The following is a 14151-nucleotide window of genomic DNA, read 5'->3' as shown; positions in this document are numbered from 1 at the left end:
TATTAGTATTATTTTACTAAATTCTGCACTCTTAGCTACAATTGTTGAAAACCCTCAATAAATCTCCTCCACTGCTAACACCACAAAGAGTGAACTCACACTTAGAGCCATAATAATTAAACATAGGGCACAGATTAGAACTGGTAATGTAACTTTACCAGAGCACATGTTTACCAAAGATGTCTCTTGTTTACATATTTGGACTTGAACCAATCACCAGATTTGGGTTCAGGAATCACAGAATCACAGAAGGACACCTTCCTTCAGACAGCTCAGTTTACAACATAACCTTGTGTACAGAACTGTTTGGGTGTTCCAACTGCAGGAATTACTCTGTGATAAAGTCCAAAGCTTTGAGTATTTTACAGAGTACAGCAAAATTTCTTACAGGGCATTTTGAAATAGAGTGAGAAACACATTATGGATCTTCTGGGACCTTCTCAATAAAACTTGCTGCCTAGAGAGAAGCTTGTCCTTGAATGCTGGATGCCAAAAACTAGGTAAGTAGAATGAAGGCTAGCCTAGGAGAAAATTCTTCTATGTACAGGTACAGCACAAACATACCAAATGTGATGCATAGAGAAGCCCAGTGAACACACAGTGAAAGTCCCACTGTGGTATGGAATATGGGCAGAAATACCAACAAGAGAGCCATTTCTGTCCCATTTCTTCCAAACTCTTCACCTTTATGCAACGACTATGTGAAAAGAAATCCTGGCTGTATACAGCCCACTTCACAAATTATAATAAATCTGATCCACTTTGTTCACAGTTAACAAACATTTTACTTTGTAGGTCCCTCCAGGCAACAGGGAGTTCAGAGTTCATTTTGTCTCAATGACAACTGCCTGTTCTTCACTTCTATATGCTCCCTGATGTTACTGTAAGTGGATGAAGTTACCGTGTACTGCAATCTCCTTGGTGTCTTGAATGAGGGTGTTGCCTGCAGCAACCTGCACAGTGACAGTGTTCATCCCCTCCTCACTGAAGATGTAGGAGATGCTGCTCTCCAGAGTGATGAGGGGCTGCAAAGGGGAAACAATGACAACAATATCAAAATCAGGATGCAATTAACTCAAGTACAACAGTCAGCTGAATAATCCACCAGGCCAAAGTATCCTTTTACCCCTGGCTGATACGGGGTGCACAGCTCTGCATGTTCTGCTAAGTTCAAAAAGCATGTGATCCAAACACCACCCACTGAGACCATTCCACAGGCTAAGCTTACTCTCACTTCACTAAATTCCTCCTGAAAATTATTTCCACTGAACTGCAACTCATTATGGTATGAATACCTCAGCAGAACACAGTCAGTGACTGCAGAATTAATGCTGCAGAATGCAGAGCTGTAAACATGCAAGCATGAACACTCAGCATAGTTGCTTTCTCTGCTGTCCAAAACAGAAGGTCCAACTCAAATCAGTACTTGACTGTAATCCAGACACAGAATACTTTTGCAAACAACTCCTATTTGTCAGATTCAGGACCAACCCCACTCTTTAGAATCACAGAATCATATAAAGCTTTTGACCTCTAAAATCATGTCCAACCATCATCCTGTCAGCACTATGACCACTCAGATAATTATAGTATTACTAAGAATGGAAAAAAAAACCCAAGATCATAAAGTCCTGCCATCAACTCATCACCACTTTGTCCACTAAACCATGTCCCCTAAATGCCAAATCTCCACAGTTCCTAAACACCTCCAGGGATGGGAACTCCACCACTTCCCTGAGCTTCCTGTTCCAATGCCTTAACACTCTTTCTGATAAGAGAACTGTCCTAATATTCAACTCTTGCTAGTCCCACAACACCTGCTTAAGAAAATAACTGGACAGGGAGACCACACCACTGTGGTTTGGAGGTGCCACCATGCAGTCACTTGAGGTGAGGATGTGGCCAGTAACCCTGTCCGAAGCCATCTTTGGATGCATGAGGGGCTCCCCAAAACCTCAAGGTCTCAAGCAGCTCAGCAAGGTTTGCTCTCACTTATAAGTGCAAATCCATGCATCTATCTCAGAGCAGCTTTGATCAGGACAGTACAATGACAACAAATATTGTCTTGCCCATGTTTCAAGTCTGTAAGGCAAAAGTCAGCTTCAGTTATAAAACTAGCAAGTTATGTTAAGACCTGGCGTAACTCCTATAGACACTACTATCTGAACACAGCTGGATGGCTTCCAGAATAAAGTTGAGCAGCATTTGGCTAGTTCCAAACTGTGGCTGAGAAGTCTGACTTTACTACATCTTCTCAAATACATTCCTGATAGCATTACAGCTCTCCCCTTTGCACAGGAAATTCTTACACTGATACACATCGAGAAAAGTGCACCACATTTAGGAAAGAGATTCATTTATTGAAAATCAAAGGTCTTGCCCTAATAGCTCCTTTGAGCTGACAGTTGGTCTATTGACAAGTCTCTTGGTTTGGATTAAACCATTACAATAGAAACAGTGATACATTCTCCTTTGCAAAAGCACTTAGAGGTCTAAGAGCACAGATAAAACAATTGTGCCATTACAGCTGTTCCCTCTCCAAACTGATAGTTTGTTTCCAAAGAAAAATATCCTAAACATTCACTTTCCAGCTCTAACACTTAATCCCATCAGACTGATAATTTGCCTACATTTCAAAACAATGGATATACATGTCATTTTCATAGACATATCAGTTTTCACTGGCATAAGCCCAGGCTGGCAAAGAGATTTTTCACCTGTAGAATGCCACCTACTTTTGACCCTCTCATTCATTACCTAAAAAAGCAACAGAAGAAAAGCCTGTCTGATATCTGGGAACTCAAGGATGGCAGCCTGGGATAGCCCTGGAGTTGCAGCTAACATATACTAAGATGCACATCCTGGGCAAGCAGAATAGTCCTAAATTAAAATGCAGTGATATTAGCAATATACTTGGAGGTTACAGGGTATGATTATGTGCAAAGGCAGATAAGAGGAACCAATCTGGTCTTTAAAATTACTATTTCCCTTTTGTGTGCGTGTGCATGCAGGACATTCCATTATCATGGCTGATTTCACCTCCATCATGGAGTTTTAACATTCAGCCAACTCCTTAATTTTAATTCCGGCACCAAGACCTGGAAATCAACTCTAAATTAAATCAAGTAGTTTAAGGTTCATTTGCTCAACCTATTAGACAGCTGGAACCATTTATCAAACTGGACCTGTGTTAATCCAAGCAAATTGGCCTTTGGGTATACTGCAAAAATTAGTACAGTAGAAATTCAGTACAATGATTCCAGCAAGATGTTGAGGGCAACAGAAGGATCTCAGCCAGGCTATTGGAGTGTAAGACATCATTTTCCTGTGTAGCAGCACAGAATACCTCTGTGAGAATGTGCAGTGACACGAGACACATGGTTCTGCTTGGGATGACTATGGGCTGATCAGACATAGAAGTTGCTATCAGGGTGTAACAATGCCAGATAGTTACTGTGCACAATATTACACACCACATCCCACAGTTCACAAACAAATCAGTGTGCCCAGATTTGACCAGTACTAAAAGTGCCACAGTTTGTCCATGAGACATATATCAAACATCCCAGAAGGAGTTTTGATTTGATTCAGACTACTGTTCTGGGGGCAGAAAAATATATCAAAAAGCAGCTACTGCTGTATCTACACATATTGCTATACACTGTCAGTGGCTAAGCAGCACAATGAAATACATGAGGTTGCTGGAGAGAACAATAAGAATGAATGGTGCTCTGGATCTTTGATTATCTGCAGATAAGAGGAACCATCTCATCTGATCTCTAACTCAATGTAATTCAATAACAATAAAACCACTCCAAGGAATTAAAATTTTAGCTGCTCCACATACAGCAATGTCCAAATCATTGACACATCTACACCTGTCTATATTCTACTGACATTTGAACTAGATAGTTTAAGTAACAGATCCTATTTACAAGACAGATCCAAACACCACGACAGATGGATGAAAATCTTTAGCAAACAAAACTGTTTTTCTCTCTATATACTAATTTCTATTTCAAAAACTCTTCTACATTAAGGACAAAAGTTGTGGCAGAATAACTATGACACTTAGATTGCTTTCAATATAGTAGAAAATGGCATGACTTAATCTGCTTTTCATAAGTAAAAGCAGATACTAAATTGAAAAATAGGGGCGGTACAATTCAGTGCTGCCACTGTTTTTCATGGAGGATAGTGCCTGTGTCAGCTGTCTCACACCTGAAGCCTGCATCAAAATCTGTCACTAATAAGCAGTTCTGCTCTCTCCACAGTCGCAACTTGTAGATTCACGTGCTTTAATTATTGATAGAAAAAGTATTTCTTGGTAACTTTTTGCCAGCAACTTCAACATTCTCTATAAAAAAGTCTCCTCTCTATCTATCTATTCCAGTATATATCCAGCCTATGAACAATAGTCACAAACAGAGCTTCTTGAGCTTCTCACTTGAAATTCTAGATGCAACTGGTTATTTCTGTGATTCTGTTTGAACACCAACAGCTTTAAAGTATTGTGTTGGAATGCAGTGTTATATACAGCATTCTGGTACATAATGGAAACACCCATGGTTATTTGAACACTGGCAGTTTTTAAACAGTGTTGAAAGCCAGTGTTATCCTATACATAGAGATATAATTCAGTTACATTGCAAGCAAACTCTGGTAATAACAGTGGTCTTCATAGCTCAGTGGGGCAGATAACAGCCAGATGTAAAAAAAAAATAACTACTTCTAAGAGCAATGTGAGTGAGGGGGAAAAAGATACACAGAGCTGAAGTTTAAAGTAATGACAACCTATTTTTTAGAAAGTAAAAAGAAGAAAATGACACAAAATAAGCAATGACATGAAGTTTTCATTGGGGTTAAGGGAGTTCCCTGCCTGGTACAAGCTTAGCAAATAAATGTGAATCAAAGGGCAACCGTACCTTGGTGCTGTTACCAAACCACCAGAAGTAGGTAAGTGTGCCTGCTTGACTGGGCCAAACTACTGCAGTAATGTTGACATCCTTATTCTTGATTGCAACAAAAGGGACACTCAGATGGACATGCTCCACTGGACCTGAGGGAAGAGACAGATGATTATTAAAGGCTCAGAGTTAAATCTTCCCAGCTTAGTTGTAAACAGCAAGGATTTTTCCCTTAAACAAATCAAATTACTGTCAGCAGTGAGTCCCTGTTATAGACATACAAGAGAATTTATGAAGCCAGTAAGTGAAAGATACTAAATACAGGCTAAGGGAGAACAATGAACTTGCTTCTCACAGGATAGGGCAGGCTGCTATTGAAGTCTTGATGGAGTTGGAGATGTCCCTGTTCACTGCAGGGGCATTGGACCAAATGACCTTTAAATGTCCCTTCCAACTCAAAAGATTCTATGATTCTATGACAGGACACTAGAGAGAAAGAAATTGTTTCGTTGAAAATCTATCCAGAGAGCTAAGATTAGTGGACAAAACACGTTAACTAAGTTGACTTAAAACTGATTATGTAAGAGGTGTTTATGGCTTGAATAAATATGCCCTCCAAGTTCCTCTTTAGAAAGTATTCTAAAAAAAGTTTTATGATTTTGAGCAATAGTAAATCTTAGTATTATTTTGACTTTGGCCTTACTTCGAATAGCTGATAGGAAGCCTGTTAACACCAGCAAAGAAAGGCAGGAACAAATTGAAAGATGTGTGCATTGGCGTATAGAGGTTTTTTTACAAATTTGCTTTCAAAAACATCAACGTAAATTATATCTAATAAGACCAAATGTCCAGAGTGAGTCCAGTGCAAGAAGTCCAGAATTAAGAAGAAAATTCCTCTTGCCAACCCCAACAAAAAGTGTAAATAATTCTAAGGTTTTTGTTTTTTCCTCCTATCTCAATTTCTTCCTTCTCATAAAATACACCAGTTTTGCTTATACTGAATTCCAGTTGGTAACTGGTGCATTACTGAGCCCTTCTTGAATGGTACCTTTTAATACAGAGCAAACTGATAGATTATCACTATGAAAAGGAAAGAATGAGTAAGAAAGGAGTTTTTTGTTTTTTTTTGTTTTTAATGTAAAATATTAAGTTGAGGAAGCACAAAATTGCTGATTTTAACTGAGATTATCCTGTTACATTGCCTCTCAGCTTTTCAAATACGAAATGGGGACATTAATTAATTCACCTACTTGGATGACAAGAATTCTGCAAAGCAAGAGCTGTTCTTTTACCACCAGAACACAGAGCTCCAAAGACAGAACCATATTCTAGGTTTTGGCTCTCAGTTTATTTCCCCTTTTCCTAATGGGTCTACCAGCAAGTCATTTCTGAAATGTGCCCATAGGAAGAACACAGGATTCCCACGAAGAGCAGGTTCCCCCAAATATTTCCTGACAGGGAATTAAGAAGAAAAATCTTCCCTTCCTTTAAATGAGGGGATGAGTAGATTCCACAAAGGTGAAAAGGTGAATGCTCTCTGTTAAGGCTGACATAGAGAAACCTACTGTTGCTTGAAGCTCAGGAGCTCCTACCTCTCTCTTTTTTCTTTCTTTTTTTTTTTTTTCCTTTAAAGCAAAAAGTTCCAGCACCAGACAAACATTATACTAAAGGTGATTAATATAACTGCTATGTTGTCCATACAGTTGAGCTTCAAGGGCAAACCTCCAATATTGATAAGCACATCAAAACATACTAAAAATCTAGTACTAAGATGTGGATTTTAATTTCTTTATTCCCACTGTTAGTGTGAATGTAAATGTCTGGAAAATACTTCTCTAGAGATAATAGTAACAAGCTGGCCATCTAAGAAGTCTAAAAAAGTCAATGGAGAGAGATCTGAGAAGCTGAGGGAGAAGAGGGCACAAATAAGCCAAGCAATTGCCCCTCTTTTGCATTCTGTTCTAAAATCCTCAGCATGGAACAGCAGTTCCTGGGAGAAAAATCAGATAATCCTTACAAAGTTCATTGTTATTACCAGGTAACCATCACTTTTGTCAGCTAATGGCCCAAGGTGAAGGAAAAAACAGTTAATGCTCTAATAACAGGTTGTAAAATGCAGCCATGATTGACTTTGAGGGAATTATGAGCATAATAAAAGCTTCAAGGAACATTTATTCTTTCAAACAGGGAGCTTGAGATTTAAAAGAAGAAAATAGTTCTTGCATTTTGGAATTATCTGACTTGTTTCCAGTGGAAAAGCTCAAGCACAAGACTGGCAGAATAGAATACTTTCTGACAGGCTATGGAAAAAGATGGACATGGCTGAGTGCACCATTAGGACCACAACCAAAGAAGTACATCTGAACACAGACTCAATTGCCTTTCCAAGAGACCTAGCAGTCTTATAACAGAATAAAGAACCGAGACCCTCCTGGTCTCATCCTGGGTTCTCTCCTCCCTTTTGAATGCTTTGAAAAGGTCAGTCAGGGGCTCTACAATTCTACTTGTGTGTCAGGTGGAGAGAAATTGGACTCATCTCTGTAACAGCAATAAAAAGTCAGGAGTGTGTGTCAAATGCATGAAGCACGAACAAATAGCACAGCAGTTCTCAGTACATCCATATACCAGGAAATACACTTATCACAATGATTTCTGTCTTATTTAATATCTGTGTTGAAAACATCTAAATACTGAGTAAAAATGCACTAGATTAATCTAAACCTCTTGGTATCAGAAGCTAAAAATACATATCTGGATTTTGTTTCATATGCTGTTTCACCTCTGAACTTTTCAAAATCCTTCTTAAGCTTTTCTCTGCATGTGCAGACTGTAAATACACTATCATTAAAAGATGCTTCCTCTTTATTAAATAAGCCACAAATTGCATATATGTGTGGGGTTGTATGCATTCCTAGGCCCCACTGAAGCTGCAGGGATTTTCAATGAGGCTAGGATTTTGCCCAAGGAATCTAGCAGGAGGAAGTACTTACAAACCACGTGCAGGAAGAGGACAGCAGTGTCAGAGCCCAGGCTGTTTTCTGCATATGCTGTCACCTGGAAGATTCCAGCACTCTTATATACATGCCGGATGCCATCCTCAACAGGGCTGAAATTTGCATAGGATACCGCGATGCCATCCCCAAAATCAAGTTGAATATTAGTCCTCTGGAGATCACCCTGCAACAAATAAAGTTGGATTAGGGAACTGGGCTGATAAGAGTGATTTATATTACCCTCTATCCCACTGCTCAGCTCCACTTCGTCAGTGTGGACACAAACTCATGACTTTACTTAAAAAGTCAAGCTTCATCCTGCCAGATCCAAAAGGGGCCAGATTCAAATCAGTGCCAGCTAACTACTTATTATTAATGCTTAGAGTATCTGAACATTTGCAGCTGTTATTCTGTCATCTTGGATTTAGAGATTTTGAGAAAGTAGAATGTCAAAGATGTATATATCAAGGGGATCATATTTGATTCTTCTGGTACAATGCATGGTTGGGGATTATGTGTCACTGCAAAGGGCAAGGACTTTGCACAGCCCTTTGCTAAATGGGTGACATCCAACAAGCACTTTTGGCAGAAGCAGCAAGATGGGAGGCACTACAGTGATGGGAGGCTATATGTTAATTGCTAGATGCAATTCCCAGGAGTAAATGGAAGCCTTGGGAACATTTTAGAGACAGGTTAATAATTGATGATACTGACATACTCAGGTCCAGCCTAACCTAGTTTTCAGGCTTCCTGAATAGTCTATGGAAAAGGAAAAAAAAAAAAAAAAAAAAAAAAAAAAAAAAAAGAAAGAGACCAATACATTCTATTCTAAGATAACCAAGACAGGTGACACAAACTACCTTCTGCAAATATCCATCTCTGTACCCTTATGATAAAAAGCCTAGATAACTAATTTCAGCTAGACACCTAAGGTCTGGATGGAAGAATTTATAAAGGTTGAGTTCCACACAGATGACTGACAGCTGTTATCTAATGCCAGAGATCAGGCCTGGCGATACGCAGGAGAATGCAATAGATGATGAGAAAATCCCTACTAAGATTATTGTCAATGACAGCTATTAAATGAAGGAGGGAACAGCAGACAAGAGATTCCAGCATTGCAGGTATTGTCTAGAAGAAGCAGCTGCACTGTTTTAGTTTAAATTACTTTTTAAACCACTGTAGTTGAACTATAGAAGTGTCTGTTATTTCAGCTTCTTGGAGTCTTGCTATGTATTTGTTCTCAGCTGACTAAAAGTAACACAAAACAAGTCTAATTTAAACAGATCTAAAGCCCACAACAGTGATTTACTAAAGTGAAATAAAATTACACCCTGATAATACCTGTGCAGCTTTCTGTATATATGTAAGCTGTATTAGTTCAAATCATTTATCAGGAAAAGGGTTCCACTGTATTTACCATGGGTGAAGAAGATGCCACTACCTTTTAGAGATGATCCCAGCTGTACTGATGATGAGTTCTCACTCATCAGCTGCAGAGTAACAGGTCAGGTCAGACCCTGCACAGTCCTCCATTTGCTGGAAAAGACCACTGAACTCAAAATTCACAAAAGTCTCAGGGCCAGTTGCACAAAAGAAAGCACGGCTTCATAGAATCACAGAATGGCTGAACTGGAAGGGACCCCAAGTATCATGATGTTCCAACCCTCCTGTCACAGGCAGGGCCACCAACCTCCAGATCTGGTACTAGACCAGGCTGCCTGGGGCCCCATCCAACCTGGGTTGAACACCTCCAGGGATGGAGTATCCACAGCCTCTCTGGGCAGCCTGTGCCAGCACTTCACTTTCCAAGTAAAGAACTTCCCTCATACAACCAACCTAAATCTTCCCTCCTTCAGCTTAAAACCATTCCCCTGTGTCCTATCACTATCTTCCCAAGTAGGCTTCCTACAAAAACTGTACAGATTAGATGAAGTGAAGATACTGACAAGGACAATCACATTGTGACAGTCCCCAAGAGTTTTAGATCTGACAGTACCAGATTTCTACTAAGTGGTACTTTTCAAGTACCTGGGTATGGAATAACACATAGTTTTCAGTCTAGATTCAGACTGTGAATCCCTCTGTCATAAATGATTTTTTCTATAGAAACAGTAATGGCAGCCCTGGCAGAAGCAGGATGCAATGCTTTGCTACTGATTCCAGTTTCAAAAGTGCACCTGATCTTATACTCTGGAACCTGCATTGGCAGGCGGGTTGGACTCGATGATCTCTAGAAGTCCCTTCCAACCCCTACAATGCTGTGATTCTGTGATTCTGTGAACACAGACTATAGACCAGACTACACTGCAGTAGGTCTTTGAGATCACAGCGTGCCCCACAAACTTTGTCTTGCCTGCATTAACAAATCAGGCTGGAGAAATGATATTTTCAGGTATGGTTCTGCCTTGAGAGTATATCTGGATTTCTCAAGCACACATCCATAAAGTCTAGCTTATTATGTAGGTTACAAAATATGGGCATTTGATTACAGGTGCTAGATATCTCTTCTTTCTTTCTCCATCACTCCCATTTCACACAGGTTAGGGCAATATTTCTATTGACTTTGTTAGGAACCATATATTTTCACCTCTGTCCTATTAGGACACTGAAGTTATAGTAGAAAACTAAAAGAAAAAAAAAAACAAAAACAACAGAAATAGAGCAGAAATAACAGCAAAACCTATATCTATAATACTGAGTAGCCAATAACGTTGTTTCAATAGAGAGGTTTCTTTTTAAGTCATTCAACAGAAGTCTCTAACAGGGACAAAATTACACTCTTGGGATATGCAGTTATTTGATAGAAATGCTCACACAGCTTGTTAAGCCCTTCAAAACTACTTCTCAAGGGAATGCACTAAGACCACAAGCTCATCTCATATGGAAGACACTGAACAGAAGATAAAAGTCAGATCTGGGCTGGATTCATCACTGGTGACCTCGGGCTGTCACTCCTATACCTATCACAGGAGCTCTCCTCTCTTGCTTTACAATTCTATTTTCTCCTTGCTTCTCCAATTTGATTCTGTTTGAAAGGAGAAGGTTTGAAGCAGAGAAATAGGAAGAGACTTCTTGTGGCTAAGAACCACCTAATTATGAGTGTTTGGCCTTCAATGAAAAGCCAGCCCATCACACTAATCTTTTCTTTCTCTTTTCCACACCTCTGTATCCAGTATATAAAATAATAAAAGAAGTGTTAGCCCCTCATACAATGTCAGACATTCTAGAATTTATAAATTTAAATTAAAATAGAAGATGTTGGAGACATTTCAAATGGATAAAGTTAATTGCTTTCTATATATAATCAAGAGGCACGTTTTATAGCTTTAAGCCCTGTAAGCTACCAAAAGCTCTGAGCTAAGGGCTGTCACAAAGACTGGAGCTCTGCATGCAGGCATCAGTGGGCAGGCAAATGGCAGTGAAATAGGTGGAGAAGAGTAATACCATGTAATGGCCTTTCAAAGTTATCACCCCAACATGACCACCCTGGAGAAGTTTTCACATCTGTGTACATATATATTTCGATCATGAAACCTCAAATAACCCACATAAAGGAAAAGCTCAGGGAATAGCAGGCAGAGTACTGGAATCAGAAACAAAGCAAAGCAGGCAGAGAAGAGGCTTGGGTGGAAACTTTTTTTCCCATTGCATTTAGAAGCACACAATCTCATTTCTGCAGAACCTAAAGGTGTTTCTCTAATGAAGCTCAAACAGTGTAAAAAATATGGCACAGCTGTGACTATCTTTTTCTATAAACATGGTTCAGTAAACTACTAATAGATGTTCAGAGCTCTAATACTTGCTCAGACTTGTACTTTGAATAGTCACTGCCTGCTTTCTCAGCTCACTTGCATTTACAAACCTGTTATCAAGCTTTGCCATCAGCTTGTAATTACTGAAAGAGGGAAGCTGTGTGATGGCATAAACAGAAGACAATAGAATCAAACAGTTCACTATTTGGAGCTGCCACCTAAACAATCATTTAAGCTTGAGAGGCAGGCTTTCAGAGAGAAGCTGAGGATATACAGGAAAGATCAAGTACAAAAATAAATTCACAGCTCTGGTCAAGAACACAACTCCTTAACATCATACTGGCAGTCTCAACTCTTTGTGCTGAAGCTCAAAAAGCAGATAAAGCTCCTATTTCCTCATGTTTCTTTGCAAATACATACAACTCAAGTCCCCACACCTCTAAAAACAAAGCAAGATCATCTGTCAGTGCATCTCTTTGTCAGTGCCACACATATCCTGAATTAACACTGTGAACAATACTAAGATTGAATCTGCAAATCCTGTGAAATATCATTTTCCAGTAACTATAGTAAAACATTATCTTATCACTGGATGATGTTAAGGTCAGTCACTCACACCAGTATACTGTGGGTGCATGTCTTTCTAGGAGATAGAAAGGAACTGATGGCTAAACACAAAGTTGTTGGTCAGGATTAGTCTGGAGGAGTAGAAGGGCTGAACAGAGGTCACAGAGAAAGACTCAGCAGCAACAAAACCCACAGCAGACTGTGCAGAGGAAGTGAAGCGAGGAAGGAATTAACCTGCATGACAGTAAGGTTTGCAATAATAAATATTTCAATTAATAAAGAAATCATAAAAAATATTTCTTCCAATTACTGAGGGATAGTTTGATGACAACTCATTTGTTTTGCTGATTTTTCTTTCATTCTCAGGTTGACACTGAAAGACTGAAATACTTCTCCCCAAAATCTCAGGCTGTTTTATATCTTCCCCTTTTAAAATGACCTTTTATTTTAAGAAACAAACTCAACATAACAGCTCTCTGTGGAGTAAGCTGTTCACCCACAGAAACATGTTCTTGCAAATACCCTTTCCTTAGGATAAAAATTGTTCCATTGAAATATTTTTCAACAAAGGACAGAGTCAACACCCTCACATATTTATTCAGCAGCCTCTTCATTCTCTGAAGCCTTGTAAAGGCTCCACTTTTCAGCTACTTTGACTGCTGCCTTATTCCCCATCTGTTTATCATTCTTTGTACACAACAGTTCCGCTTGAGTTGCTTAATAAATTACTACTAGATTCCTAATTTTTAGATTATGTCTGTTCGTTTCTGAACTCCCACTCACTAGTGTCTATACAAATCATCTTACCATGTCAAGTCTGAAGAATATAAAGGAACCAGCCATGTAGACAAGAAATTCCCTTTCTGTAAAACCAGAGCAAGCATGAATCTCTGAGGAAGTACGTAAAGAAGCCCTGTCAGATTAGCATGGTTCCAATGTAACATCTAGTTACTGGACAAGTCTTTAAATAAATAGAAGTGTACAGGTTTAAAAAAATAATAATAATAAGCTATCACAAGAAAAAATATTTCTCCATGGCAGCATGCTCAGACTTAAGAGTACATTATATTCTTGAAGGCATAAGTGGCCCAATGTAGCCTACTCTCCTCCCTGTAGGGGAGTGCAGTAGCTGCAAACAGAGCCACCACATGTGCCCCTAAACATTAAATTACAGACCAAAAAAGGCGAAAATAGTTTGAAGAAAACAGCCCAAAGGCATACAAACTGTTTTAGCTATCTGTCCACTGGGCCACAAGACTTCAGTGGCAAGGGTTGTAATGTATGTGTTCACCAAGCAGAGGGATACCTGATTCAGACCACTGAACTACCTCAGTGTTTTGGTGCTTCAATATAGCATGGCACTGTACTGTTTATGCTACTGTTAGCTAAAGAGGGAATCCTACTGCATTAAAAATAAAACAAATACACACCGGGGAACTCAGAGGTGGGTTGAGGAGGCTCCGTTCCTACTGCAAAAGCAATAATGTTTGAACATCCCTCACTGCTTCCCATGAGCCTGAAAACACTTCCCAGCATTCTTAACCTTTCCTAATTATGCTTCAGCTAAGATGGAACTAAAGGTTAGCAACCCAGAAACTGGGAAATGGTAAGCATAAAGACTTCATCTCTGACTCACAGACTCCCTAAACCACAGCTCGCTAGAAGCAGCAAGAACCTTCTGGGGAAATATGATTTTGACCAGATCTCCTGTCATTCTTCAGCAGCATCCTTCACTGGTAGGCAAGATAACCAGGCAAATACATACATGAATTGACATAATATTACTTGCTTCTATGTTTCACGTACAACTCACTCTCATGAATTCCCCCCAGATCACAGTAACATTCAACATTTTGTAACCTTGCCTTATAGCTCTTTTCCTCTTAGCTGCCTGATAGACGAAAGGAAAAGAGTACCAGTCCTGCCATG

At 39.4% G+C, this 14151-nt stretch overlaps 1 protein-coding gene across 1 annotated transcript in view; it reads right to left on the bottom strand.

The window, feature by feature from the left end:
* Positions 1–14151, bottom strand: part of SORCS3 (sortilin related VPS10 domain containing receptor 3) — a 261834-nt gene that overhangs the window by 13462 nt on the left and 234221 nt on the right. Inside the window, exons 19-21 of the mRNA XM_015867276.2 lie at positions 7898–8084; positions 4926–5059; positions 902–1025 (exon numbers count right to left, since the gene is read on the bottom strand). Coding sequence (XP_015722762.1) covers positions 902–1025; positions 4926–5059; positions 7898–8084 — 445 coding nt within the window. The remainder of the gene's footprint in view (positions 1–901; positions 1026–4925; positions 5060–7897; positions 8085–14151) is intronic.

Source organism: Coturnix japonica, chromosome 6 (assembly GCF_001577835.2).
Source record: "Coturnix japonica isolate 7356 chromosome 6, Coturnix japonica 2.1, whole genome shotgun sequence".
NCBI classification, from domain to species: Eukaryota; Metazoa; Chordata; class Aves; order Galliformes; family Phasianidae; genus Coturnix; species Coturnix japonica.
Note: the sequence above shows the minus strand (reverse complement) of the source record. Positions and strands in the feature narration are given on the sequence as shown.